Raw genomic sequence first — 25,694 nt, forward strand, 5'->3', positions numbered from 1 at the left:
GAGTGGGGGGTTAACCATGGTTAGGGTTAGAATGAGGGTTTAGACTGAGGGTTAGGGTCACGGTTAGTGTAGGGTTAGAGTGAGGGTTAAGACATGAGTTAAGGTTAGGGTTAGAGTGGGGGTTAATGATCATGGTTAGGGTTAGAATGAGGGTTTAGAGTGAGGGTTAGGGTAACTGTTAGAGTGAGGGTTAAGGTAAGTGAGGGTTAGGATTAAGGTTTAGAGTGAAGATTAGAGTCACGTTTAGGGTTAGAGTGAGGGTTAAGGTAAGAGTGAGGATTGGAATTAGGGGTTAGAGTGAGGGTCACGGTTAGGTTAAAGTGAGGGTTAAGGTAAGAGTGAGGGTTAGGGTTTAGAGTGAGAGTTAACGATCATGGTTAGGGTTAGAATGAGGGTTTAGAATGAGGGTTAGGATTACGGTTAGGGTTAGAGTGAGGATTAAGGTAAGAGTGAGGGTTGGGATTAGGGGTTAGAGTGAGGGTCATGGTTAGGGTTAGAGTGAGGGTTAACATAAGAGTGAGGGTTAGGATTAGGGTTTAGAATGAGGGTTAGGGTCACGGTTAGGGTTAGAGTGAGGGTTAAGTTAAGAGTGAGGGTTGAGATTAGGAGTTAGAGTGAGGGTCATGGTTAGGGTTCGAGTGAGGGTTAGAGTTAGGGTTTAGATGATGGTTAGGGTCACGGATAGGGTTAGAGTGAGGGTTAGATTTAGAATGAGGGTTAGGGTTATGGTTGGAGTTAGGGTTAGGGTTAGAGTGAGGGTTAGGGCTAGGGTTAACCCTAACCCTTCATTGAAAAGATGAACGAAGAAATGCAAAATAAAGTACAGGACTTTCTTACTGGGAAAAAAACGAGGAAAAAACTCAAGTATTGACCTACTTATTGCAACCAGGAAGGCTAGGGTTAGGGTTTATACTTTAGGATTACGGTTTATACTTTGCCAGTTTGCTTTTTAGCATTACACAGGAGCCTAGCAAATGTGTGAAATATTAAATGTTTCATACTTTGACGTGCCATTTTGGGCATTCCGTAGGATTTGTAGGCATCTTATGGAATTCCTAATTTCACACACTGATAGTAACATATAGTATATACCACCTGATTCCCAGTGAATAATGAGTTTGCCTTGCTTGTATCTTTCAACAGTTTTTTCTCTTGTTATTTGCAGGAGCAAGACCTTTCACTATCTTGAAGAGAGGGAATTTTGACATCCCAGGCAGTAGTCGGAAACTCAATCCAAGTCAACAGAGTGCCATCCAGGAGGCACTGGAAAAGCCCTTTACTCTAATCCAAGGGCCGCCAGGTGAAGGATCGACTCCCTTTTTACGACCCTGTAATCCAGCGGTTCTCAACCTATGGGTCGCGACCCCATTTGGGGTCGATCGACCATTTCACGGGGGTTGCCAAGCAAGGCTGTCCGCCATTTTTTTCCCCTTTTCCGGCGGGTGCCTTATCTCCCTTGGGCTGGGTCAGCTGGTGGCCCAGCCAGTGGTCGGCCTGCTCCATCTATGCCGCTTGCCAGCTACGCCTCGGCCGGCATAGGGGGCGGCACTACGCATGCGCGGCGCTCCTGGGCAGGGAAAGTCCTTGACTTACGACCGGTTGGGTAGTCCTTGACTTATGACCGGTTGGGTAGTCCTTGACTTACGACCAGTTTAGTCCTCGACTTACGACCGGTTGGAGGTCGCGGCATTAAAAAGGTTGAGAACCACTGCTGTAATCCCTTAATTTGGGGTAGAGTCAGGGCAACTTGATGGAGTTGAGCATTTACTGGCCAGATGCCCTTCTTGATGCCACGTGGAGATAATAATAATAATAATAATAATAATAATAATAATAATAATAATAATAATAATAATAATAATAATAATGTTGGAAGGGAGCTTGGTGGTCATCTACTCCAACCCCCTGCTCAGGCAGGAAACCCTATACCCTTTCAGATAAATGGCTGTCCAGTCTCTTCTTAAAAACTTCTAGTGTTGGAGCATTCACCGCTTCTGGAGGCAGGTTGTTCCATTGGTTAATTGTTCTCACTGTCAGGAAGTTTCTCCTTAGTTTTAAGTTGCTTCTCTCCTTGATTAGTTTCCATCCATTGCTTCTTGTCCTGCCTTCAGGTGCTTTGGAGAATAGCTTGACTCCCTCTTCTTTGGGGAAGCCCCTGAGATATTGGAAGACTGCTATCATGTCCCCCCTCGTCCTTCTCTTCATTAAACTAGACATACCCAATTCCAGCAGCCATTCCTTATATATTTTAGCCTCCAGTCCCCTGATCCTCTTTGTTGCTCTTCTCTGCACTCTTTCTAGAGTCTCAACATCTTTTTTACATCGGGCGATGTAAAAAAGATGTCTTTTCTTTGTGCCCTGATAGAGAAACATTTGCCGCTATCTAGGGTGGAATTCTCAACCTTCCAAATGGGAGGGTGAGCATCTTCACAATTAGACCAGCATAGCTAAATGTCCATGGAGATTCTCAGTCATCCAGGTCATGGCTGTCCCAAAGGTGCTTTTTCAAAAGGCAACTGGACTTTTCTTTATTTTTTTTTTGAAGACCAGTTTAGAAGAGGGACCAAAGAGGCCATTTGTATTAAAATTGAACAGCCCTTTCTCAATAAAGAATATGATACCACTGTCCCATCTACAACTTAGTCCTTTCAGCTATTCCACACCCATTTGCACTATAGGCAGTCCTCGACTTACCACAGTTCATTTAGTGCAGGGGTAGGCAACCTGGGCTCTTTTATGACTCGTGGACTTCAACTCCCAGAATTCGTGAGCCAGCCATGCTGAGGGTAAGGGGGAGGTTTCCAAGCTGAGCCATGCTGGCTCAGGAATTATTCTGGAAGTTGAAGTCCACATGTCTTAAAGTTGCTGAGGTGGAGAAACAATGGACTAGGCCAGGGGCAGGCAACCTTGGCTCTTTTATGAATCATGGACTTCAACTCCCAGAATTCCTGAGCCAGCATGGGGAAACTATGGCCCCCTCATGACTCGTGGACTTCAACTCCCAGAATTCCTGAGCCAGCCATGCTGAGGGGAAAGGGAGAGGTTTTCAAGTTGAGCCGTGCTGGCTCAGGAATTCTGGGAGTTGAGTCCACACATCTTAAAGTTGCTGAGGTGGAGAAACAATGGAATAGGGCAGAAATAGGCAACCTTGGCTCTTTTATGACTCGTGGACTCCAATTCCCAGAATTCCTGAGCCAGCTGTGCTGAGGAGAAAGGGAGAGGTTTCCAAGCTGAGCCAAGCTGGCTCAGGAATTCTGGGAGTTGAAGTTCACGAGTCATAAAAGAGCCAAGGTTGCCTAGCCCTGATTTAGTGACTCTTCAAAGTTACAGCAGCACTGAAAAAGGTGACTTATGACCGTTTTTCACAATTACGACCTTTGCAGCATCCCCATGATCACATAATCAAAATACAGCTGCTTGGCAACTGGTTCTTATTTATGACCGTTACTGTGTCCCAAGGTCAGGTGTTCACCTTCTGCGACTTTCTGACGAGCAAAGTCAACGGGGAAGCTAGATTTACTTAATAACTGGATTACTAACTTATCAACTGCAGGGATTCCCTTAACAACGGTGTCAAGAAAGCTCGTAAACTGGGACAAAACTCACTTAACAACTGTCTCAGTTAGCAACAGAAATGTTAGGTTCAACTGTTGTTGTAAGTCGAGGACTACCTATATTCCAATGATGCCCCTGTTGCCATTGTGACTGAGTCATCCATCTTGCTGCTTCTTTCTACCGTTCCCCACTTTATGGACTTGTCAGAGAGAAACTGATCTTCACATCGATTGATTGATTGATTATGTTCCATCCAATCAGGTCAACTCTCAGCAACCACATAGATAGATTTTCTATTCCCAGGTCTTCCAATGATGTGTCCATCCCCGCCGTAACTGAGTCCATCTCCATTGCTGTTGGTCATCCTTTCTTTCCCCAGCATTAGAGCTTCTCTAGCGTGGGGCTTTTCACCCTTTTCACCCATTGTACCACTTTTACAATATGGCAACATCCGAGGACCACCAGTCGCCTAGCAAGGTGTCAAAAACTTGATGACCAAAAAAAAAAAGGAAAAAAGTGATAAAGTACAGGTAGTCCTTGACTTACAACAGTTTGCTTAGTGACTGTTTGAAGTTACAATGGCACTGAAAAAAGTGCCCCCCAAGCCACAACCGAGCAAGACCCCTGCCTGCCAGCCCGGCGGCGCTCTTCCTTCTGTCCGAGGTTTTCATGGTTGTGAGCATTTCTGTTGAGGATTGGCAGCGGGGGTGGGGTGAGGGGGTGTTTGGTTTTTATTCCCCCCCCTTGCTGGTGGTTGCAGCAGGTTTTGGTCACTTCACATGACCCTGGGACACTGTGACCGTCATAAATATGAATCAGTTGCCAAGCCTCTGAATGTAAATCACAAGACCCTGGAGAGGCTGCAACATTCCAGCTGATCGGCGCTTCTTCTGGGCTCAGCGGAAGCACCAGGATCAGCGCCGAGCTCCAGTTGGAGCCTGGTGCTGATCCTGGAGCTTCCACTGAGCCCTGATAGCCCTGCAGCTCCAGCCGTCTCTCGCTCTTGTGTGGTGCTGCCACTCGGCTCAGCTCATTCCCCTCCCCCGCTACCACTTTTCTAGGATGGTCGCGTACCATCTGCCAGGTGCCAATGTACCACAGGTGGTACCCGTACCACTGGTTGAAAAGCCCTGCTCTAGGGAACTAGCTATGGTTCATTTGACCCTTCCTCAATAAAGCAGCGTTTTAATCATTCTATGGAATGAGACTCTTGATCTGATCTACCTTGTAAGGCTGACAACTTCCTCTTTGTGTTTGTTTTTGTTCAGGCACTGGGAAAACCGTGGTTGGTGCTCATATTGTGTACTGGTTTCACCAGCTCAATCACGAGAAGAATGGAAACCCAACTCAACCTGGGGCGATGCCTTCAAAGACAACCGAGGGTGATGCCTCCAGAGCCAAGAGTCACATTCTGTACTGTGGACCTTCTCACAAATCAGTTGACGTTGTTGCTGGTAATCCATTTTCTCCATGGAAAAAATATTCTTGTTTTGGGCAGAATAGTGGAAAGTGAAATAGACCTGATTTTGCTATGGTGTAGAGTTGGTTGGCATACTGCTAAACTGAGCTCCTGTTCTCCATAGAATAGAATAGAATAGAATAGAATAGAATAGAATAGAATAGAATAGAATAGAATAGAACAGAATAGGATTAGAACAGAATAGGATTAGAACAGAATAGGATTAGAACAGAACAGGAATAGGAATAGAATAGAATAGAATAGAATAGAATAGAATAGAATAGAATAGAATAGAATAGAATAGAATAGAATAGAATAAATACAGAATAGAATAGAATAGGATTAGAAGAGAATAGGAATAAGAACAGAATAGAATAGGATTAGAACAGAACAGGAATAGGAATAAGAATAGAATAGAATGGAATAGAATAGAATAGGATTAGAATAGGATTAGAACAGATTAGGATTAGAACAGAATAGGAATAGGAATAAGAATAGAATAGAATAGGATTAGAATAGGATTAGAACAGAATAGGACTAGAACAGAACAGGAATAGGAATAGGAATTACAATAGAATAGAATAGAATAGAATAGAAATACAGGAGTAGCGTAGAGCAGAGTAGAGTAGAATAGAATAGAGTACAGTACGGTACAGTACAGTAGAATAGAATAACAGAGTTGGAAGGGATCTTGGAGGTCTTCTAGTCCAGGGGTAGGCAACCCAAAACACTCAAAGAGCCACTTGGACCCATTTCCCACCTAAAACAAAACACTGGGAGCCGCAAAACCCTTTTGATATCTAAAATGAAGATAACACTGCATATATCCTTTTTTACCTTTATTATAGGTGTGTGTGTGTTTGTGTGTGTGTGTGTGTGTGTGTGTGTATGTGTGTGTGTGTGTGTATGTGTATACACACACACACACACACACACACACACACACACACACGTAAAAAAAGGATATATGCAGTGTTATCTTCATTTTAGATGTCAAAAGGGTCTCTCTCTCTCTGTCTCTCTCCCTCCCTCCCTCTCTATCTGCCCTTGGTCTGCCACTGCTCTTCCCCCACTCTCTTTCTTTCTCTCTCTCTCTCTTTCCTCTCTCTCTCTCCCTCCCTCCCTCTCTCTCTCTCTTTCTCCCCCCCCATCTGCTGCTCACCTGGCAAGCTTCAAGCTGTTGTCCAACAAGCTCAGGGGTAGGCAACCTCGTCTCTTTTATGACTCATGGACTTCAACTCCCAGAATTCCTGAGTCAGCCTAGCTGGGCTAGCTAGCTCTCTCCTGCCTTTCCTGCTTCCTGCAGAGACGCAGCAAAGGGAGGAGCTCCACCCAGTAAGCTTTTCAGCTCCACAGAGAACACTGTGAGTGCACTCTCTTTTACACATACACACACACAAAAACACAAACACACACACACACACACACAGAGAGAGAGAGAGAGAGAGAGAGAGGCAGGGAAGCGCAATTGCCTCTCTCTGTCTCTGTCTCTCTCTGCAGAGGCAGAGGAGGCTAGGAGCCACAAGGGAAGACTCAAAGAGCCGCATGTGGCTCCAGAGCCACAGGTTGCCGACCTGTGTTCTAGTCCAACCCAGTGATGATTGATTGAACTTTTTAGTCCCACCCAGTCTGCCGTTACCACCGCAGCCACACCCACCTAATGGGCCATGCCCACCTGGCACCCGAAGATGCACAAGTGGGTTTTGGGTTGCAGTTTGGGCACTCGGTCTCTAAAAGGTTCGCCATCACTGCCCTATACCATTTCAGACAAATGGTTGTCCAGTCTTTTATTAAAAACTTCCAATCTAGCCTCTGATTTCCTTAACTGCATAACAAAGTTCTTCTATTTCATGTAAAATTGTTCCTTCTGCATGTATCCTATAATGAGGTGCCAAAATTGGACAATTCTCTTGGTCAGTCTTAGATCATCAAACATGGAAGGGACCTTAGAGGTCTTCTAGTTCAACCCCCTGCTCATGGCGGGAATTCCTATTAGATTCCAGACAAATGGCTGTCCAGTCTCTTCATGAAAACCTCCAGTGATGGAGCCCCCCACAACTTCCAGAGGCATCTTAAAATACAGGTAGCCCTTGACGTACGGCCACAATTGAGCCCAACATTTCTGCTGCTAAGTAAGGTAGTTGTTCAGGAAGTTTTGCCCCCATTTTACAACCTTTCTTGTCACCGTTGTTAAGTGAATCACTGCAGTGGTTAAGTTGGTAACCTGGTTGTTAAGTAAATCTGCCTTTCCCATTGATACTGTGTCAAGGTTCCGACTAATGGAACACTTCAAAGAACATCCAGGCATTGTTTATTCTAAAAAGTCTTTAATCATATGAACACAATGTCGGCACAGCATGAATGGATGCCAAGATCTGAATTTCCCTTTCTTTGCACATAACATTCCAGGCTATTCCCCTCCCCTATTTTGCAGTCATAACTCACATTTTCCAATCAGCCTGAAGGGCAAAGATTCACTTCAGTTCCCTATCGGCAGTCCTTATCTTTCTCCTCCCCTCCCACCATCATCTGAATTAACTCTAAAAATACCAGACAGTTCTGCATATCTTGTCAAAGCAAGAATATCCAATATTAGCTACTGCTTGTCAGAAGTTTGCAAAAGGAGATCACGTGAACCCGGGACACTGCAACGGTCAGAAATATGAGTCAATTTCCAAGAGCCTGAATTTTTATTCTGTGACCAGGGGGATGCTGGAACAATTATTAGTGTGAAAAATGGTCATAATTCACTTGTTTCAGTGCCACTGTAACTTCAAACGATCACTGAACAGGCATTGTAAGTAAATAAATAAATGATTTTGTTGTTGTTGTTGTTAATTGCAAAGTCGTGTCCGACCCATCGCGACCCCATGGACAACGTTCCTCCAGGTCTTCCTGTCCTCTACCATCTTCTGGAGTCCATTTAAGTTCACACCTACTGCTTCAGTTACTCCATCCAGCCATCTCATTCTCTGTCGTCCCCTTCTTCTATTGCCCTCAATCTTTCCCAGCATTAGGCCCTTCTCCAGTGAGTCCTTCCTTCTCATTAGGTGGCCAAAGTATTTGAGTTTCAACTTCAGGATCTGGCCTTCTAAAGAGCAGTCGGGGTTGATCTCTTCTAGGACTGACCGGTTTGAATGCCTTGCAGTCCAAGGGACTCGCAGGAGTCTTCTCCAGCACCATAGTTCAAAGGCCTCAATTCTTTTGCGCTCAGCCTTTCTTATGGTCCAATTTTCACAGCCATACATTGCAACTGGGAAAATCATGGCCTGGACTATACGCACTTTTGTTGGCAGGGTGATGTCTCTGCTTTTTAGTATGCTGTCTAGATTTGCCATAGCTTTCCTCCCCAGGAGCAAGCGTCTTTTAATTTCTTGGCTTCAGTCCCCATCTGAGGTGATCTTGGAGCCCAGAAAAATAAAATCTGTCACTACCTCCATTTCTTCCCCATCTATTTGCCAGGAATTGAGAGGGCCGGATGCCATGATTTTGGTTTTCTTAATGTTGAGTTTCAAGCCAACTTTTGCACTCTCCTTCTTCACCCGCATCAAGAGGCTCTTTAGTTCCTCTTCACTTTCTGCCATTAGAGTGGTATCATCTTGCGTATCTTAGGTTGTTGATGTTTCTCCCGGCAATCTTAATTCCAACTTTTGATTCATCTAGCCCTACCTTTCTCATGATGTGCTCTGCTGTTTCATGGTTTGTTCCAGTTAACCAAAGAGGCTGCAGCTTGCAAGACCCAGGCAGGAGAAATTACACTCAAGCCAACAAATGTTGGTTTCTTTTTTCAGAGATGCTCATGAGGATACCTGGTTACTTGAAGCCTCTGAGGGTCTACGGAGAGACGATTGAGACAATGGATTTTCCTTATCCTGGCAGCAACCTCCAAATTTCTCGAAAAGCTCAGCGGAACGCAAAATCAAAACCAGAGATCAGGTTTGAATTTGGGGCTGAGTTTTGTCTTCGCAAATGGGGTTCGGTTAGTGTTGCTAATAGTAGATTGGCAGCAGTAGTAGTAGTAGTAATAGTATTAATAATAGTAGTAATAGTAGATTGAGGGGTAGCACTTCATACATGTGTGTAAATATTTTGGCTTCTTGTTTAAACTAACCCTTTCTGCACAGGAGTATTACTTTGCACTACCTGATCCGGGGAAAACACAATCCATACTCGGGAAGGATCCTGGCATTTGATGAACGAGTGAAACGTGGAGAAGAGATCACCGAAGATGAAATTGACAGGTGAGGGCAATCAGATGGAGAGGGCTGACGAGCCTGATGTGAAGATCCCTCAGTTTTCCCAAGAGTTTCCTGAGTATCCTAGTCCAGGGCTTTTCAACCAGTGGTACGGGTACCACCTGTGGTACATGGGCACCTGGCAGGTGGGACGCGACCATCCTAGAAAAGGGGTAGCTGGGGAGGGGAATGAGCTGAACCGGTGGCAGCACTGCACAAGCCTGAGCGAGAGATGGTTGGAGCTGCAGGGCTGTCAGGGCTCAGCGGAAGCGCCAGGATCAGTGCTGCTTTCCAGCTTATCGGCGCTTCTTCGGGGCTGTCAGGGCTCAGCGGAAGCACCAGGATCAGCGCCAGGCTCCAGCTGGAGCTCAGCGCTGATCCTGGCGCTTCTGCTGAGCCCAGAAGCGCCGATCAGCTGGAATGTTGCAGCCTCTCCAGGGTCTTGTGATTTACATTCAGATGCCTGGCAACGGATTCATATTTATGACGGTCACAGTGTCCCAGGGTCATGTGAAGTGACCAAAACCTGCTGCAACCACCCAGCAGATGGGGGGAATAAAAACCAAACACCCCCCCACCCTACCCCCGCTGCCAATCCCCAACAGAAATGCTCACAATGAAAACCTCGGACAGGAGGAAGAGCACCGCCGGGTGGGCAGGCAGGGGTCTTGCTCGGCTGTGGCTTGGGGGGCACTTTTTTTTCAATGCCATTGTAACTTCAAACAATCACTAAGCGAACTGTTGTAAGTCAAGGACTACCTGTACTTTATCACTTTTTTCCTTTTTTGGGGGTGGGATCATTAGGTTTTTGACACCTTGCTAGGCAACTGGTGGTCCTTGGATGTTGCCATATCCTAAAAGTGGTACAATGGGTGAAAAGGTTGAAAAGCCCTGTCCTAGGAGAGCCAGCCTGGTTAAGATGTAGGCCTACAAACCAGGAGACAGGGAGTTCTAGTTCCATCTTGGACATGAAAAGTGGATTGGGCCCAATCACCAGGAGATGTAAGTTCTAGTCCTGCCTTTTGCGTGGAAGCCAGCTGGGTGACTTTGGGCCAGTCACCAGGAGACTATGAGTTCTAGTTGCAGCATTGGCATGAAAGATGGCTGGGTGACCTTGGATCAATCACCAGGAGACTGGGAGTTCTAGTCCCACCTTGGGTGTGAAAGCCAGTTGTGTCCACCCCCAGTGGGTTGTGGTACTGTCTTAGACATGAAAGCCACTTGTGCCAATCACCAAGAGATTGTGAGTTCTAGTTCCACCTTAGGCGCGAAAGCCACCCGGGTGGCTTTGGATCAATCACCAGGAGACTGGGAGTTCTAGTCTCATCTTAGGCATGAAAGCTGGCTTGTGGGCCAGCTGCTATCGCAGCCAAACTCATCTCACAGGGCTGTTGTTGTGGGGGAAATAGGAAGAAGGAATATTAGGTATGTTTGGCTTGTTGAGTTATTTAGAAAAATAAGGAAGTTTGTGTCTGTGTGTCAGCTGGGACGCAGTACAAGAATCCTGGTTTCTCACTGTGTGAATAAGACAGGGAAACCTAGTTTCTAGTCCTCCCTCAAGAAAAGCAACTCCCCAAGGGACCTGGAGTGAGTCCCCCCACTTTTGAACCCATCCTACCTTGAAGGATTGTTGTGAGGAGCAAAACGGGAGGCGAGAACCCCACATACGCCTCCTGAGTGAAAGGAAGGCTATCCATCCAATGCAGGTGGTCCTCGACTTACGACCACAACTGAGCATTGCTAAGTAAGGCATTTGTGAAGTGAATCACACACATACACCCTCCCCATTTTATGGCTTTTTTTGGCAGAGTTACGCAAGTCAGTTTATTTATTTAAAAAAATTGCGTTGTCGCCTATTTGCACGTGGCGATTCAAAGCAGCTTACACAGATAATATAAAAAAAAGTAACCAAAAGAAAAATAATAAAATAATAACTCCCCACCCCAGCGACAACTGTTGTTAAGTGACTCTGTTTTTCTCCCTTGACTTTGCTTGTCAGAAGCACTGGAAGTTTTTAAGAAGAGATTGGACAGCCATTTGTCCGAAATGGTATAGGGTTTCCTGCCTGAGCAGGGGGTTGGACTTGATGACCTCCAAGGTCCCTTCCAACTTTACTATTATTATTATTATTATTATTATTATTATTATTATTATTATTATAAGCTCCCTAGCCAGGTTGCAAATGACAGTCCCCCTATTTACGACGGCTGCAGCGTCTCGGCCACATGACCCCCCTTTGCACCCTTCCCAGTTGGCTTCCGGCCACCAAAATCAATGGCGTTAACCAGATTCACTTAACAACCACAGTGATTCACTTAACAACCAGGCCAAATAAAGTCATAAAACCAGACAGGATTCATTCCATTCCTTTAGCTGTAGGTCAACGGCTACCCGTCACTAAACAGGAATAAACCCCAGCACATCACCCATCTTCCCTACTCCCGTCTTTAGCCTGGCCTTGAATAACGGGGAAGGGTAGATTACGTCCCCCTTTCTCAGAGCCTCGCTTTAATTTTACATCAAGTTTCTAGCCCTGCGTGAAGCCGGTCGGAAGTGTGCGAGAAAACCCCGGAGAGCCAGAGGATCCACTTAAAAAACAACAACAAGGGTTTTCTTTTGTGGGCTGACAGGTACAAACGGCTGTTGAACAAGGCGCGGGGATTTGAACTGGAACGCCACGAGGTCGTTCTCTGCACGTGCTCCGCCTCTTCGTCCAACTTCCTCGCCGAGCATCTCCAAGTCAAGCAGGTGCTGATTGACGAGTGCGCCATGTGCACGGAGCCCGAAACGCTCATCCCGTTGGCCAAATACAAGACGATCGAGAAGGTGAGCCCGTGGGGTTGTCCTCCAAAGAACAGGTAGTCCGCAATTATGACCGCAATGGAGCCCAACATTTCCGTGGCCAAGTGAGGTCCTCTTGGCTGAGTTTGGCCCCATTTTACAGCCTTTCTTGCACCATTGTTAAGTGATTCACCGCAGTGGTTAGGTTAAGTGAATCTGGCTTCCCCATTGACTATAATGATGATGATGATGATGATGATGATGATGATGATGGAAGGGACCTTGGAGGTCTTCTAGTCCAACCCCTTGCTCAGGCAGGGGACCCTATACCATTTCAGATAAATGGCTGTCCAGTTTCTTCTTAAAAACTTCCAGTGTTGGAGCATTCACCGCTTCTGGAGGCAGTTTGTTCCACGGGTTAATTGTCCTCACTGTCAGGAGGTTTCTCCTTAGTTCAGGTTGCTTCTCTCCTTGATTAGTTTCCATCCATTGCTTCTTGTCCTGCCTTCAGGCACTTTGGAGAATAGAATAGAATAGAATAGAATAATAGTTGGAAGGGACCTTGGAGGTCATCTAGTCCAACCCCCTGCTCAGGCAGGAAAACCTATACCATTTCAGACAAATGGCTGTCCAGTCTCTTCTTAAAAACTTCCAGTGTTGGAGCATTCACAACTTCTGGAGGCAGGTTGTTCCACGGGTTAATTGTTCTCACTGTCAGGAGGTTTCTCCTTAGTTCAGGTTGCTTCTCTCCTTGATTAGTTTCCACCCGTTGCTTCTTGTCCTGCCTTCTGGCACTTTGGAGAATAGAATAGAATAGAATAGAATAGAATAGAATAGAATAGAATAGAATAGAATAATAGTTGGAAGGGACCTTGGAGGTCATCTAGTCCAACCCCCTGCTCAGGCAGGAAAACCTATACCATTTCAGACAAATGGCTGTCCAGTCTCTTCTTAAAAACTTCCAGTGTTGGAGCATTCACAACTTCTGGAGGCAGGTTGTTCCACGGGTTAATTGTTCTCACTGTCAGGAGGTTTCTCCTTAGTTCAGGTTGCTTCTCTCCTTGATTAGTTTCCACCCGTTGCTTCTTGTCCTGCCTTCTGGCACTTTGGAGAATAGAATAGAATAGAATAGAATAGAATAGAATAGAATAGAATAGAATAATAGTTGGAAGGGACCTTGGAGGTCATCTAGTCCAACCCCCTGCTCAGGCAGGAAAACCTATACCATTTCAGACAAATGGCTGTCCAGTCTCTTCTTAAAAACTTCCAGTGTTGGAGCATTCACAACTTCTGGAGGCAGGTTGTTCCACTGGTTAATTGTTCTCACTGTCAGGAAGTTTCTCCTTAGTTCTAGGTTGCTTCTCTCCTTGATTAGTTTCCACCCGTTGCTTCTTGTCCTGCCTTCAGGCGCTTTGGAGAAGAGCTTGACTATGCCTGTCAGATGCTTGCAAAAGGGCATGACGTGACTCCAGGACATTGCAACCGTCATAAATATGAGTCCAGTTGCCAAGTGTCCAAACTTTGATCACATGACCGTGGCAAAATTTTGTTGCTAAAGAAAGCAGTTGCTAAGTGAGTTTTGCCCCATTTTGCAACCTTTTTTTGGGGGGGGCATTGGGGGCTAAGCAAATCCTGCAGTTCTTAAGGGAATCCTGCAGTCATTAAATGAAACCGGCTTTCCCCCGTTGACTTTGCTTGTTGGCTAAGCTGGCTGGGAAAGTTGCAAATGGCCCTAAATATGTGCCAGTTGCCAAGGGCCCAAATTTGGATCATGTGACCATGTTAGTAAGTTAGCAATCCGGTTGTTAAATGAATTTGGCTTCCCCATTGGCTTCGGAAAAAGGGATCCCAGGATCCCGTGACGCTGCAACCGCCATGAATATGAGCCACTGTTCGAATTTTGATCACGTAACCATGAGGATGCTGTAACGGTCATAGGGGTGAACCATGGTCATAAGGCACCCTTTTCAGGGGTCCTGTAACTTTGAAAAGTCACTAAACAAATTGTTGTAAATCAGTGTTTCTCAACCTTGACAATTTTAAGGCATGTGGACTTCAACTCCCAGAATTCCACAGCCAGCATTGCTGGCTGTGGAATTCTGGGAGTTGAAGTCCACATGCCTTAAAATTGTCAAGGTTGAGAAACACTGTTGTAAACTGAGGACTACCTACATAGGAACCTGAATCCGAAGCCGCTTCTGTCCCTGGTTCTTGCACCTTGTTGAAAGACATGCTGGGGTGGCTTTGGGCACGGCTGGCTGGGGAATTCTGGAAACTGAAGTCCACACGTCTTAAAGTGGCCACAAGGCTGCGCCCCCTTGCTGTAAGGCGGATTAGGAACAGGAGGGAGGTTGGCTCTGAGAACTTCTCCTCTCCTTGCAGGTTGTCTTGTTAGGAGACCATAAGCAGCTGAGGCCCGTGGTCCACAGTGACTTCTGCAAGAAGCTCAAGATGGAGAGGTCCCTTTTTGAGCGCTACCACAAACAGGCTGGGATGCTCAACATCCAGTATCGCATGGTAAGGATTTCTCCGCCAGGAAGTACAACATAATGCTGTCCGAGAAACAAGGAGACAGTGAGTTCTAGTCTCGCCTTAGGCAGCAAAGCCAACTTAGTGACTTTGGGCCAATCACCAGGAGATGGTGAGTTCTAGTTTTGCCTTAGGCGTGAAAGCCGTCTGGGTGACTTTGGGCCAATCACCAGGAGACTGTGAGTTCTAGTCTTGCCTTAGGCAGCAAAGCCAACTTAGTGACTTTGGACCAATCACCAGGAGACTGTGAGTTCTAGTCCCGCCTCAGGCATGAAAGCCGGCTGGGTGACATTGGGCCAATCACCAGGAGACTGTGAATTCTAGTCCCGCCTCAGGCATGAAAACCAACTGGGTGACATTGGGCCAGTCACCACGAGACTGTGAATTCTAGTCCCGCCTTAGGCGTGAAAGCCAGCTGGGTGACATTGGGCCAATCCCCAGAAGACTGTGAGTTCTAGTCCCGCCTTAGGCACCAAAGCCCTACTGGGTGACTTTGGGCCAGTCCCTCTCTGTCTCTCTCAGCCCAACCCACCTCACAGGGTTGCTGTGACGGGGAGAACAGAATGAGTAAGGATTACCAGGTACGTTGGCTTCCTCCAGTGGTTTATAATATTAATAAAAGGCAGGGTATAAATAATTCAACACGTAATGAAAAGCAATCCTATTTGAAGTCGCGTAGCTTCACTAGAACAGCGCATCAGCGGTCTACGCTCCTTGCACGAATAAGCTCTTTTTTGACCCCCCCCATAGCACAAGGACATCTGCAGGTTCCCATCCGGGGCTTTTTACAACCATAAACTGATGACCTGTCCCAATATCGTTCGTGGAAGCAGCACGCTGTACCACCGTAGCGAATACGAATGCACCCCCATCATCTTTGGCCACGTCGAGGGCCGAGAGAGGTCGCTCGTGGTCTCCACGGAGGAGGGGAACGAGAACTCCAAGGCCAACCTGGAGGAGATGCAGCACGTGGTGAGTAAGCCTGATGGGCAGGTGGCCCTCGACGTACCAACACAGTCGAGCCCGAAGTGGTCTGCGACTAAGCGAGACCGTTGCCAAGTGAATTTCTCCCCATTTTACCACTGTTGTTGGTAACGCGGTTGTTAAGTGAATCTGCCTTCCCCATGGACTGCTTGTCGGAACGTCGCAAGAGAGGATCACTTGGTCCCAGCACACTACAACCATCCTAAATATGAGCCAGTTTGCCAAGCGTCCGAATTTTGATCCCGTAGCCAGGGGGATGCTGCAACAGTCGCTAGGGTGAGAAACAGTAAGGTCACTTTTTTTCGGCTGCAACTTCGAATGGTCACCAAATGAACCGCCGTAAGTCGAGGGCTACCTGTAGAAGAAGTTTGTTTATGATTACATTTTTCATTGCTGACCATCCCCCTTCTGAATCTGGAAGGCTTTAGGGATCAGCTCTGTAGCCTTGGTGGCTTCGGAGTTTTCTCAAACTGTTGGATCAGCTTCCAAAGCTGCCTTCTGCAGATGGGGGAGGGGGGGATTTGCCTGTACTACTGTCAACGCTGCAAATATTGTATATTCTTGCTTTTGACAATATGCAGAATTGTCTGGTAACTATGGGGTTAATGAAGAGCAGAAGGGGTGTTGGGGGTAAAGCCCGGGAAAGAAAGAGGAAGGAAACCTTTGACCTTCACACTAATTGGATAATGTGAGATATGATGGTGCTAATTTAGGGAGGGAACATGCGGATAATTTAACTGCTCAGAGGAAGAGAACTTAGAGCAGTGGTTCTCCACCTGTGGGTCGGGACCCCATTTGGGTTCGAACGACCATTTCGCGGGGGTCGCCAAACAACACAGTCCGCCATTTTTTCCCCCTTTTCTTTGGCCACGCCCCTGGCACCCGGTGATGTATAAGTGGTTGGGGGTCACCACAACATGGGGAACTGTATTATGGGGTCACGGCATTAGAAAGGTTGAGAACCACTGACTTAGATCCTGGCATGATGTTGCGGTTCCGGCTAATGAAACATTCCAAAGAACTTCCAGGCATTGATTTTCCTAAAAGCCTTTTATTGTTACAAATTGTCGGCACAGGCACAACGGAGGGATGCTAGGATCTAAGTTCTCTTCCTCTGAGCAGTTAAATTATCAGCATGTTCCCTCCCTAAATTAGCTGTCATATCTCACATTATCCAATTAGTGTGAAGGTCAAAGGTTTCCTTCCTCTTTCTTTCCCGGGCTTTACCCCCAACGCCCCTTCTGCTCTTTATTAACCCCATAGTTACCAGACAATTCTGCATATTGTCAAAAGCAAGAATATACAATATTTGCAGCGTTGACAACTACCAATGCATTGCCATAACACAGTGATGGCGAACCTTTTAGAGACTGGGTGCCCCAAAACCGCCTCGCCCCTGCCCCGCCTAGCCCACCTGCAGGGCCACCCATCGCCTCCATGGCCTGCTGCAGCAGATCGCCCAGGCGGCCCAGCAGCGTCATGGTGGCACTTCCGCTGAGCTCCGACAGCCCTGCAGCTCCAGCCGTCTCTCGCTCAGGCTTGTGTGGTGCTGCCAACGGTTCAGCTCATTCCCCTCCCCCGCTACCCCTTTCCTAGGATGGTCGCGTACCACCTGCCAGGTGCCTAGCCCTGATCTAGGGAATTATATTCATTATTGTCAACTCTTTGGTGCTGTCAAAGCTGATTCAGATTCTCTCCCTACTTGCCATTTTCCTCGCAGCTTGACAACCGAAACGGAAGGGAGGGGGGGTGGAGTCTTTGGGGGGGGGGGTGGAGTTGGGAGGGGCTGAGGAATCAGGTGAGCCAGCTGGGCCCTGTGAGGTTATGTTATGAGAACTCTTTGAATGGCGCAGAGTGTGTTTCCACAACACAAAGAAAGCGTTAGATTGGCAGACAATGGGCAGCGGGCGACCTAAAAAAGGGAAAAAAGGGTAAATTTATCTTTGCTGCTGTCTGTGGGAACCTTATAATTGGCTTTACTTCGTCTGTACCTATATGGATCCATCAGTAAAATTATACTCTATATCAGGGGTGTCAAACTCAATTTCATTGAGGGCCGCATCAGCATTGCGGTTGCCCTCGGGGGGGGAGGTGGGTGTGGCCTACTGGGTGGGCATGGCTGGAGTGGGTGTGGCCTACTGGGTGGGCATGGCCAGCTCTACATCATTCGCGTCAAGGATGCCCGTGGGGGCCTGGGCAGGAGTGGGACAGATCTAAGGGTCTCTGGCAGAAGGGGGGGGGGACTGGGGCAAGCACCAAGGCATGGTCCATTTTTTCATTCCTCACAAAGGGGGACACGTCCCCAGCATGCACCCAGGGGGCGGGGCCAACGCGGCAGGGGCCGGTTCCTCGCTGTTTCCAGACGGCCTTGTGGAGCTAAGACCGAATGCGTTTCAGCATAGATGGCCACCACAAAATTGTACATTGGCTCCTGGCCGGCCTGGGCCAGGGCCAAGGCAGCAGGGGCCGTTCCCTCACTGTTTCCAGGATGGCTTCGCGGGCCACATGAAACCACTTCATGGGCTGCATCTGGCCCCCAGGCCTTGTATTTGACATGTCTGCCCTATACCCCAGGACTTTCTTTGGGGTACAGTTAACGGTACAGGTGCTGTCTGAGTTGGGTTGTTTTCTTGCAGGCGTTGCATGATCCAACGATGACTAGGTCAGTGGTGGCGAACCTATGGCACGAGTGCCAGAGGCGGCACTCAGAGCCTTCTCTGTGGGCACACGTGCCGTCACCCCAACCCTGCCTCCCCCCACGGCCCCCTCCATATCAGAAACACCCCCCCGGAGGAGAGTCGCCCCCAGGCACGGCCCACCTGGAGCAGCGCAGCCAAGGACATGACAGCCAGGCAGTGGGGACAAGACTCCACCCTTGTGCCCCGTCACAAACAGATGATGCTGCAGGGCATGTGGCCAGGGCGATCTGCGTTGGGCCGTGGAGGTGGTGGGTGGCCCTGTGGGTGGGGGAGGGGCAGGGGTAGAGGGGGGCAGTGTGGGGGTGGGGCAGTTTTGGGGCACTCGGTCTCTAAAAGGTTCTCCATCACTGCACTAGGTAATGTTGTCAATGCTAGAAGGGAATGGGGTTTGTGGAGTGGAAGATAAGAAGAGGAGGACAACTGTGGGGTCCTTGATGCTCTCCGAGCTTGGTTGTTTTCTGGCAGACATTTCATGACCCAGCTAGGTAACCTCATCAGTGTTAGAAAGGAATTGGGTTTGCTTCCATTCCCGCACTCACTCACACCTTTCTAACGCTAAAGTTTTAAACTGAGTGGGTGGGGGAGATGAAACGTGGCTCCCGTATAGGACCAAGAGTGAGGTTTGGAACCACGGATGTCCTGCCTTCAGCCCACATTTGGATTAGCTCACCAAAGATGGGACTTGTAGTCCGTGCTACCCAGACACCGGGAAGGCACAATAGCTCACCCAGTCTTCCATGACCGGTGAAGGCAGCTTGCAAGACTTCCATCTCAAACGTCCGCTCTTGGTTGAGCAGAGTTTTAAGGTCTCCGTGCTTTTTTCCCCCTCTAGGTGAGGATTGCAAAGCAGCTGACCCTGGATAGAACCACCACGCCAGACCAGATCGCTATCCTGACTGGTTACAATGCCCAGGTCATTGAGATCAAGAAGCAACTCGCTCTGGATGGCATGCGAGACGTCAACGTTTGCACCATCATGAAAAGCCAAGGTAAGGGAAGGGGGTAGGTGGCTAAGCCAGATCTGGTTCCCGCATGAAAATATCGACTGGGACCATCATGGAAAAAATCTCTCTTCCTTTTTTTCAGAATACAGGTAGTCCTTGATTTATGACTGCAGCTGAGCCTCAAATTTCCATTGCTAAGCAAGACAGTTGTTAGTTTAACCCAAGGGTCTTCAAACTTGGCCCTTTTATGACTTGTGGACTTCAACTCCCAGAATTTCTCAGCCAGGCACGCGTGCCTGGCTGAGGAATTCTGGGAGTTGAAGTCCACAAGTCATAAAAGGGCCATGTTTGAAGACCCCTGGATGAACCTATACCAGTGATGGCGAACCTTTTAGAGACCGAGTGCCCAAACTGCAACCCAAACTCACTTATGTATCGTCGGGTGCCGGGTGGGTGTGGCCCATTGGGTGGGCGTGGCTGCGGTGGTAATGGCAGACTGGGTGGGACTAAAAAGTTCAGTCAATCAATTCCAACTTTGCAAGATCTTTTTTTTTCCCGCGAGAAGTTGAAATTGACTGATTGATTGAACCTTTTTTTTTTTTTTTTGCACACTGTGGGCCGAGGCCTAAAGTGAAAAGGTTTTATAAAACCCAGCTGAAGGCCCAGGACTGGGGCGACGGTGAGAGGGCTCTGAGTGCTCCCTCTGGCACCCGTGCCATAGGTTCGCCACCACTGACCTATAACAAAACAATCCCTAATCCAGTGGTTCTCAACCTGTGGGTCGGGACCCCATTTGGGGTCGAACGACCATTTCACGGGGGTCGCCAAACAATGCAGTCTGCCATTTTCCCCCCCTTTTCCTTAGCTGTGCTACTCCCCTTTATTCTGTTGGCTTTTGAAAGCCAATAGAATAGACTCTCTTGAATAGAGTCTAATTCTATTGGCTTTCAAAAGCCAATCGGAATTGTCCAGGCTGTCTCTGCCCTGCTGAGCCCGCCAAAAAGTCCCATTCTGCAAACGGTGCTGCCCAGTTGAGTAGTCCTCGACTTACGACCGGTTGAGTAGTCCTCGACTTACGACCGGTTGGGGGTCGCGGCATTAAAAAGGTTGAGAACCACTGCCCTAATTGATGGGACCCATGGCATGCTCTACCTTCCCATCCTGGTGGATCTCCCCGCTATTACATCCAACCGGCCTACCAGGACAGGAAGTCAGGCATGTTACGGGTCCCATCAATTAGGGATTGTCAGCTGGGAGAACCACAAAACCAGGCCTTCTCGGTGGCGGCCCCTTCTTTATGGAACTTCATTCACCTTGAGGTATGGTTGGCCCCGTCCCTGCTGCTTTTCGAAAGACCTTAAGAACATGGTTTTGTCAGTAGGCCCGGGGACCCCGAATGGACTGTGGCTGATTTGATTGCGTTGTTGCTGCAATCAGGGGTGGTGTGGGATTTTCTCAACAGCTTGTCAATGCTGCAAATATTGTATATTCTTGCTTTTGACAATATGCAGAATTGTCTGGTAAATATGGGGTTAATAAAGAGCAGAAGGGGCGTTGGGGGTAAAGCCCGGGGGAAAGGAAGAGGAAGAAAACATTTGACCTTCACACTAATTGGATAGTGTGAGATATGAGGGGTAATTTAGGGAGGAAACATGCTGACAATTTAACTGCTCAGAGGAAGAGAACTTAGATCCTAGCATCCCTCCGTTGTGCCTGTGCCGACATTTTGTAACAATAAAAGACTTTTAGGAAAATCAATGCCTGGAAGTTCTTTGGAATGTTTCATTAGCCGGAACCACATCACAGCTTTACTATATGGTGGGTTTTTTTAAAAAAAATGTTTTCATGTTGTAAGTTGTCCTGGATCAGAATAATAGAATACCATAGTTGGGAGGGACCTTGGAGGTCATCTAGTCGAACCCCTTGCTCAAGCAGTGAATCCTATACGACCAGAGTTGAGCCCAACATTTCTGGTTGCTAAGTGAGACACTTGTGAAGTGAGTTTTATGCCCCATTTTCTTGCCATAGTTGTTAAGAGAATCACTGCAGTTATTAAGTTAGTAACGTGGTGGTTAAGTGAAAGTAGCTCGCTCACTGACTCGGCTTGGCAGAAGATCGCAAAATGCGATCACATGACCCCGGGACACTGCAACCACCGTAAGTACATGCCAGTTGCCAAGCCTCTGAACTTTGATCATGTGACCATGGGGATGCTGCAAGGGTCCTGTGAAAAATGGTGCCGTTGTCACTTCGAACTGTCACTAAATAAACTGTTGTAAGTTGGGGACTACTTGTACCATCCTGGTCAAGTGGGTGGTCCAGTCTCATCTTAAAAACTTCCAGTGTTGGAGCACCCACAACTTCTGGAGGCAGGTCGTTCCACTGGTTAATTGTTCTCACTGTCAGGAAATTTCTCCTTGTTTCTAAGTTGCTTCTCTCTTTCGTTACTTTCCATCACTGAGGTATGAACGGGACGGCTGTCTGCTCGGTTGAATTCGTAAGTAAATAAACACAAACTGGGTTCCGTTGTTGTTGCTTTCCAGGCAGCGAATGGAAATACGTCATCGTGTCCACAGTCCGCTCCTGTAACCGGCAGGAGATTGACGAGAGCCCCACAAAGAGCTGGCACAGTAAATATCTTGGCTTCGTAGCAGATCCAAATCAGATCAACGTCTGCCTCACTCGGGCGCAGGAAGGTCTCTGTATTATAGGTAAGCAAAAGGCTGCTGAGCAGGACTCTCCTGGAGAAGGCAGCGGGTCTGGATTCGCACTGTGTCCTAGACCAGAGGGGTCTGAACGTCAGTTGTTTAGAGGAGGCCCACCATCATTCCAGCACAGTGATGGAGAACCTTTTAGAGCGGTGACGGCGAACCTTTTAGAACAGTGGTTCTCAACCTTTTTAATGCCGCGACCCCAACCGGTCGTAAGTCGAGGACTACTTAGCTGGTGCAGCACCGTTTGCAGAATGGGACTTTTGGCGGGCTCAGCAGGGCAGAGACAGCCTGGACAATTCCTATTGGCTTTTGAAAGCCAATAGAATTAGACTCTATTCAAGAGAGTCTATTCTATTGGCTTTCAAAGCCAATAGAATAAAAGGGAGTAGCACAGCTAAGGAAAAGGGGAAAAAAATGGCGGACTGCGTTGTTTGGCGACCCCCTGAAATGGTCATTCGACCCCAAATGGGGTCCCGACCCACAGGTTGAGAACCGCTGTTTTAGAGACCGAGTGCCCAAACCAAAACCCACTTATTTATCGCAAAGTGCTAGGACCGCATCAGCATTGTGGTGCCCTCATGGGGGGGGGGGGAGGGAGGCCCCTCTGAGTGCCGCCTCCGGCACGCAAAACCCGGGGCCACCACAACCCCCTGCTCAGGCAGGAAACCCTATACCATTTTGGACAAATGGCTGTCCAGTCTCTTCTTAAAAGCCTCCAGTGTTGGTAATTCCCACCACTTCCTGAGGCAAGCAGTTGCACTGGTTAATTGTTCTCACTGTCAGGAGAGAAGGGGATTGGACTAGATGACCTCCAAGGTCCCTTCCAACTTTATTATTATTGTTGTTGTGGTGGTGGTGGTTGTTATTGTTATTATTATCTCCTGGCGATTGGCCCAAAATCTTGGTCCATTTTGGTCAAATAAAACCTTTCCATTTTCCTGCCTTTCTCTCCTGTTTGTAGGGAACAGCTACCTTCTTGGGACCCATTCTTTGTGGTCGCAACTTCTGTTTCATTACAAGTTGTGTGGATGCTTTACCTCAGCCGGTGAAATCAAGATTAAGAAGAGGACCAGTCTTCGCTTGTAAGAAGACACTGCGGGAAAATTCCTTCTTTCTTTTTAACCACCTGGACACGGAGGCCGTGCCCAATTCCAGGAGATGGCATTTGCCAACACTGAGCCAAAATCTAAAGCCTGGTGGCTAAGGAGACATTGCCAGAAAAAAGAGGGGGGGGGCGGGGGGAAAGCCACGGCATGATTTTTTTCAGGATCCGATGCCAAGAGAAGATTTTGCCTTTCTCGGGGATGAAAAAAAAAAAAGAAAGCCATCTCTTAAAACACATTTTAAGCATCCAGAAACCTTTTAGAAAAGCGACTTCGGTTGGGGAATTTAATAGATGCTATTGAAAAATGAAGCGACTGGTGCACAACGAGCCTGCGAGGAGGGGCTTGCCATCCAGGGATGGAGGAAAACAGTGCCGTCAAAAGAGCAGGGCTCCGGCTGCACTTTTTCTTTTGAAGGAAGATCAAAAACCCACCTCTGGCCTTCCCTTGCAACGCCAGTAACTCCCCCCTCCCCCCTCCTCAACCTGGAACGATTTTTGTACAGATTTTTAATTTTTTTATTTAGCCTGGTTACCTTTTACTTGAAATAACTTCTTTGTGTGCTAGGTTTTTAATGTGCTGCTTTTTTTAAAAAAAAACAAAACGAAACGAAGAACCACAGAACTGGGGGTGCCTTCCTAAGCTTCGCGCTGTTTGATCTAGCAAAACCCTGAGTCCTTGGGTTTAGACCGCTACGTTTTCTCTCTCTACCTTTTTAGCCAAAGTGAGATCCTCACCTCTGCTGGCCTTGAACCCGGAGCAGGAAAAAAAACGTCATGCAATAACGTCTTGTTTTATGCTGAACTTCCCGCTCAGTGAGTTTTGATGCCTGCAGTGGATGGGGAGGGGGGACACCAAATTAACTTAGGTGGACTCAATCTGGTGAGCACTGGTGGCGATGAACCCCTGCTTAGAAAGCTGCTCCAAGCTTGTATATATAAAGTAGTAGTGCCTAGTGACGCTCAATGAACTGTTCACACAAAGTGCTTATCCAAGTCAGTTGCAAAGCGAGGATTTGCACAATGGGCCAAGCCTTTTTTAAAATTAGCTTTAACCTTAATGCTGTCAGGAAAGTGTGGTTTATTGCAAGGGTGGATCATCAGGTGCCCTCCAGAAGTTTTGGACTTCAACTGCACTGAATTCAGGGATCTTTGGTGTTCTCTCAGTTTGGTGGGTTTTTTTGCAGACGTTTCATGACCAGACTAGGTAACGTCATCAGTGCTAGAAGGGAATGGGGGTGTGTGGAGAGGAGGAGCACTGTGGAGTCCTTGGTGCTCTCTCAGCTGGGTTGTTTTCCGCAGGTATTTTGCTACCAGACTAGGTAACGTTATTAATGCTAGAAAGGGACGAGAGCAAACCTCACTCCTCCTAGCACTGATGATGTTACCTAGCTGGGTCATGAAACGTCTGCAACAAAACCACCAAACTCGGAGAGCACCAAGGACCCCCTCATTTCAACCCTGATATTCTCCTGTATTGGCACCCAACTCAGGTGGGCAAAGGGTTGTGGGCATCACAGCCAGAGCCGTTGTAGAGACGCCTCAAGGACATCACACGTATTGTATTGTCCTTGTGTAACTGGTACACCTGCTGCCCTTGATTCTATCTATACCCACAGTTGTAGTCCCAAACATCTGGAAGTTACCATGGTACTTTCTTTCTGACCAACATGCATTGCACTTTTTTAAAACCTGGATTGAATGTATTATAAGGGGGTGGAGCAATGAGTGTTCCTTTCCCACCTGATCACAGATCTCAAAAAATCTGGCTTGAAACTAGATGCAAACTTGGATTTAGCTGACAATTGCAAAGCAATTTTGCTGAATCTGGTGACTGGGGGATCTCTGATGCACACATCATCCTTGGTTTGAACCCGGGGCTAGCTCTAATACAGATATATTCTATAATAATGTAATATATAAGGGCAGCTGGGCTCCTTCTACAGTACTAACACCATGTGAATGTGTGTAGTGATGGTTGCTGCATTGTCCTTTGGTAGTTCTGCAACTGATACTGTTCCTTTTTTTCTTGCCTTGCATCTAATTTTCGCAATATATGGAATTACGGGAAAAGGGGAACGCCTTAGAATTCTGCGTAGAGCTTGTCTAGTTGTGGGCACGCTAGAAACTTAAGATAGTAGCTTATTTTCCCCTTTTTTTTCTTTTGGCTTTATTATCAGGGATCTTGATAGCAATCAAGGGAGACTGAGGCAGCCCTCTTTCTCCGCTCCTCTACCTCAGTCCTGTTAAATGTGAACGCTTTTAAAAGTTTGTGCCCTCACTCATGCCGATCCACTTAGCTTGGAATAAAAGTGAGTTTTTGAGTGAAAAATCTGTATTCAGAAAGAAAGCACAGATTAGTCCAAAGAGGCAGCCAAATTATATTGAGCCAGCCTTTAAACTATGAGCATGCCTATTTTTGTTTTACTAAATGTCTTGTTTGGAAGAAAGAAAAGAAAAGAAAAGAAAAGAAAGAAAGAAAGAAAGAAAGAAAGAAGGAAAGAGAATCACTTCTATCTAAAAACTATAATTCCCATACCATTTGTCTTAGCCATAAGGAATATAATTCCCATACCAATTGTCTTAGCCATAAGGAAGAAAGAAAGAGAATCACTTCTAAAGAAAAAACTATAATTCCCATGCCTACTATCTTAACATAAGGAAGGAAGGAAGGAAGGAAGGAAGGAAGGAA

General features: G+C 47.2%; 1 protein-coding gene across 2 annotated transcripts in view; it reads left to right on the forward strand.

Annotated features, from left to right (window-relative positions):
* The window catches only part of HELZ2 (helicase with zinc finger 2), a 77,779-nt gene extending 52,085 nt beyond the window's left edge, over positions 1-25,694 (forward strand). Inside the window, exons 11-20 of one of the 2 annotated variants that reach the window (XM_039326938.1) lie at positions 1,166-1,300; positions 4,824-5,009; positions 8,806-8,950; positions 9,139-9,255; positions 11,880-12,075; positions 14,413-14,547; positions 15,310-15,531; positions 19,075-19,231; positions 21,730-21,897; positions 22,862-25,694. In XM_039326938.1, coding sequence (XP_039182872.1) covers positions 1,166-1,300; positions 4,824-5,009; positions 8,806-8,950; positions 9,139-9,255; positions 11,880-12,075; positions 14,413-14,547; positions 15,310-15,531; positions 19,075-19,231; positions 21,730-21,897; positions 22,862-22,986 — 1,586 coding nt within the window. In that variant the 3' untranslated portion in view covers positions 22,987-25,694. Of the gene's footprint in view, positions 1-1,165; positions 1,301-4,823; positions 5,010-8,805; positions 8,951-9,138; positions 9,256-11,879; positions 12,076-13,437; positions 13,529-14,412; positions 14,548-15,309; positions 15,532-19,074; positions 19,232-21,729; positions 21,898-22,861 lie in introns of those variants that run through there. The other variant, XM_039326939.1, reaches the window with a different exon arrangement.

The sequence above is a fragment of the Crotalus tigris genome, unplaced genomic scaffold (genome assembly GCF_016545835.1).
Source record: "Crotalus tigris isolate CLP2741 ecotype Arizona unplaced genomic scaffold, ASM1654583v1 scf7180000024347.1601321, whole genome shotgun sequence".
In the NCBI taxonomy this organism is placed as follows: domain Eukaryota; kingdom Metazoa; phylum Chordata; class Lepidosauria; order Squamata; family Viperidae; genus Crotalus; species Crotalus tigris.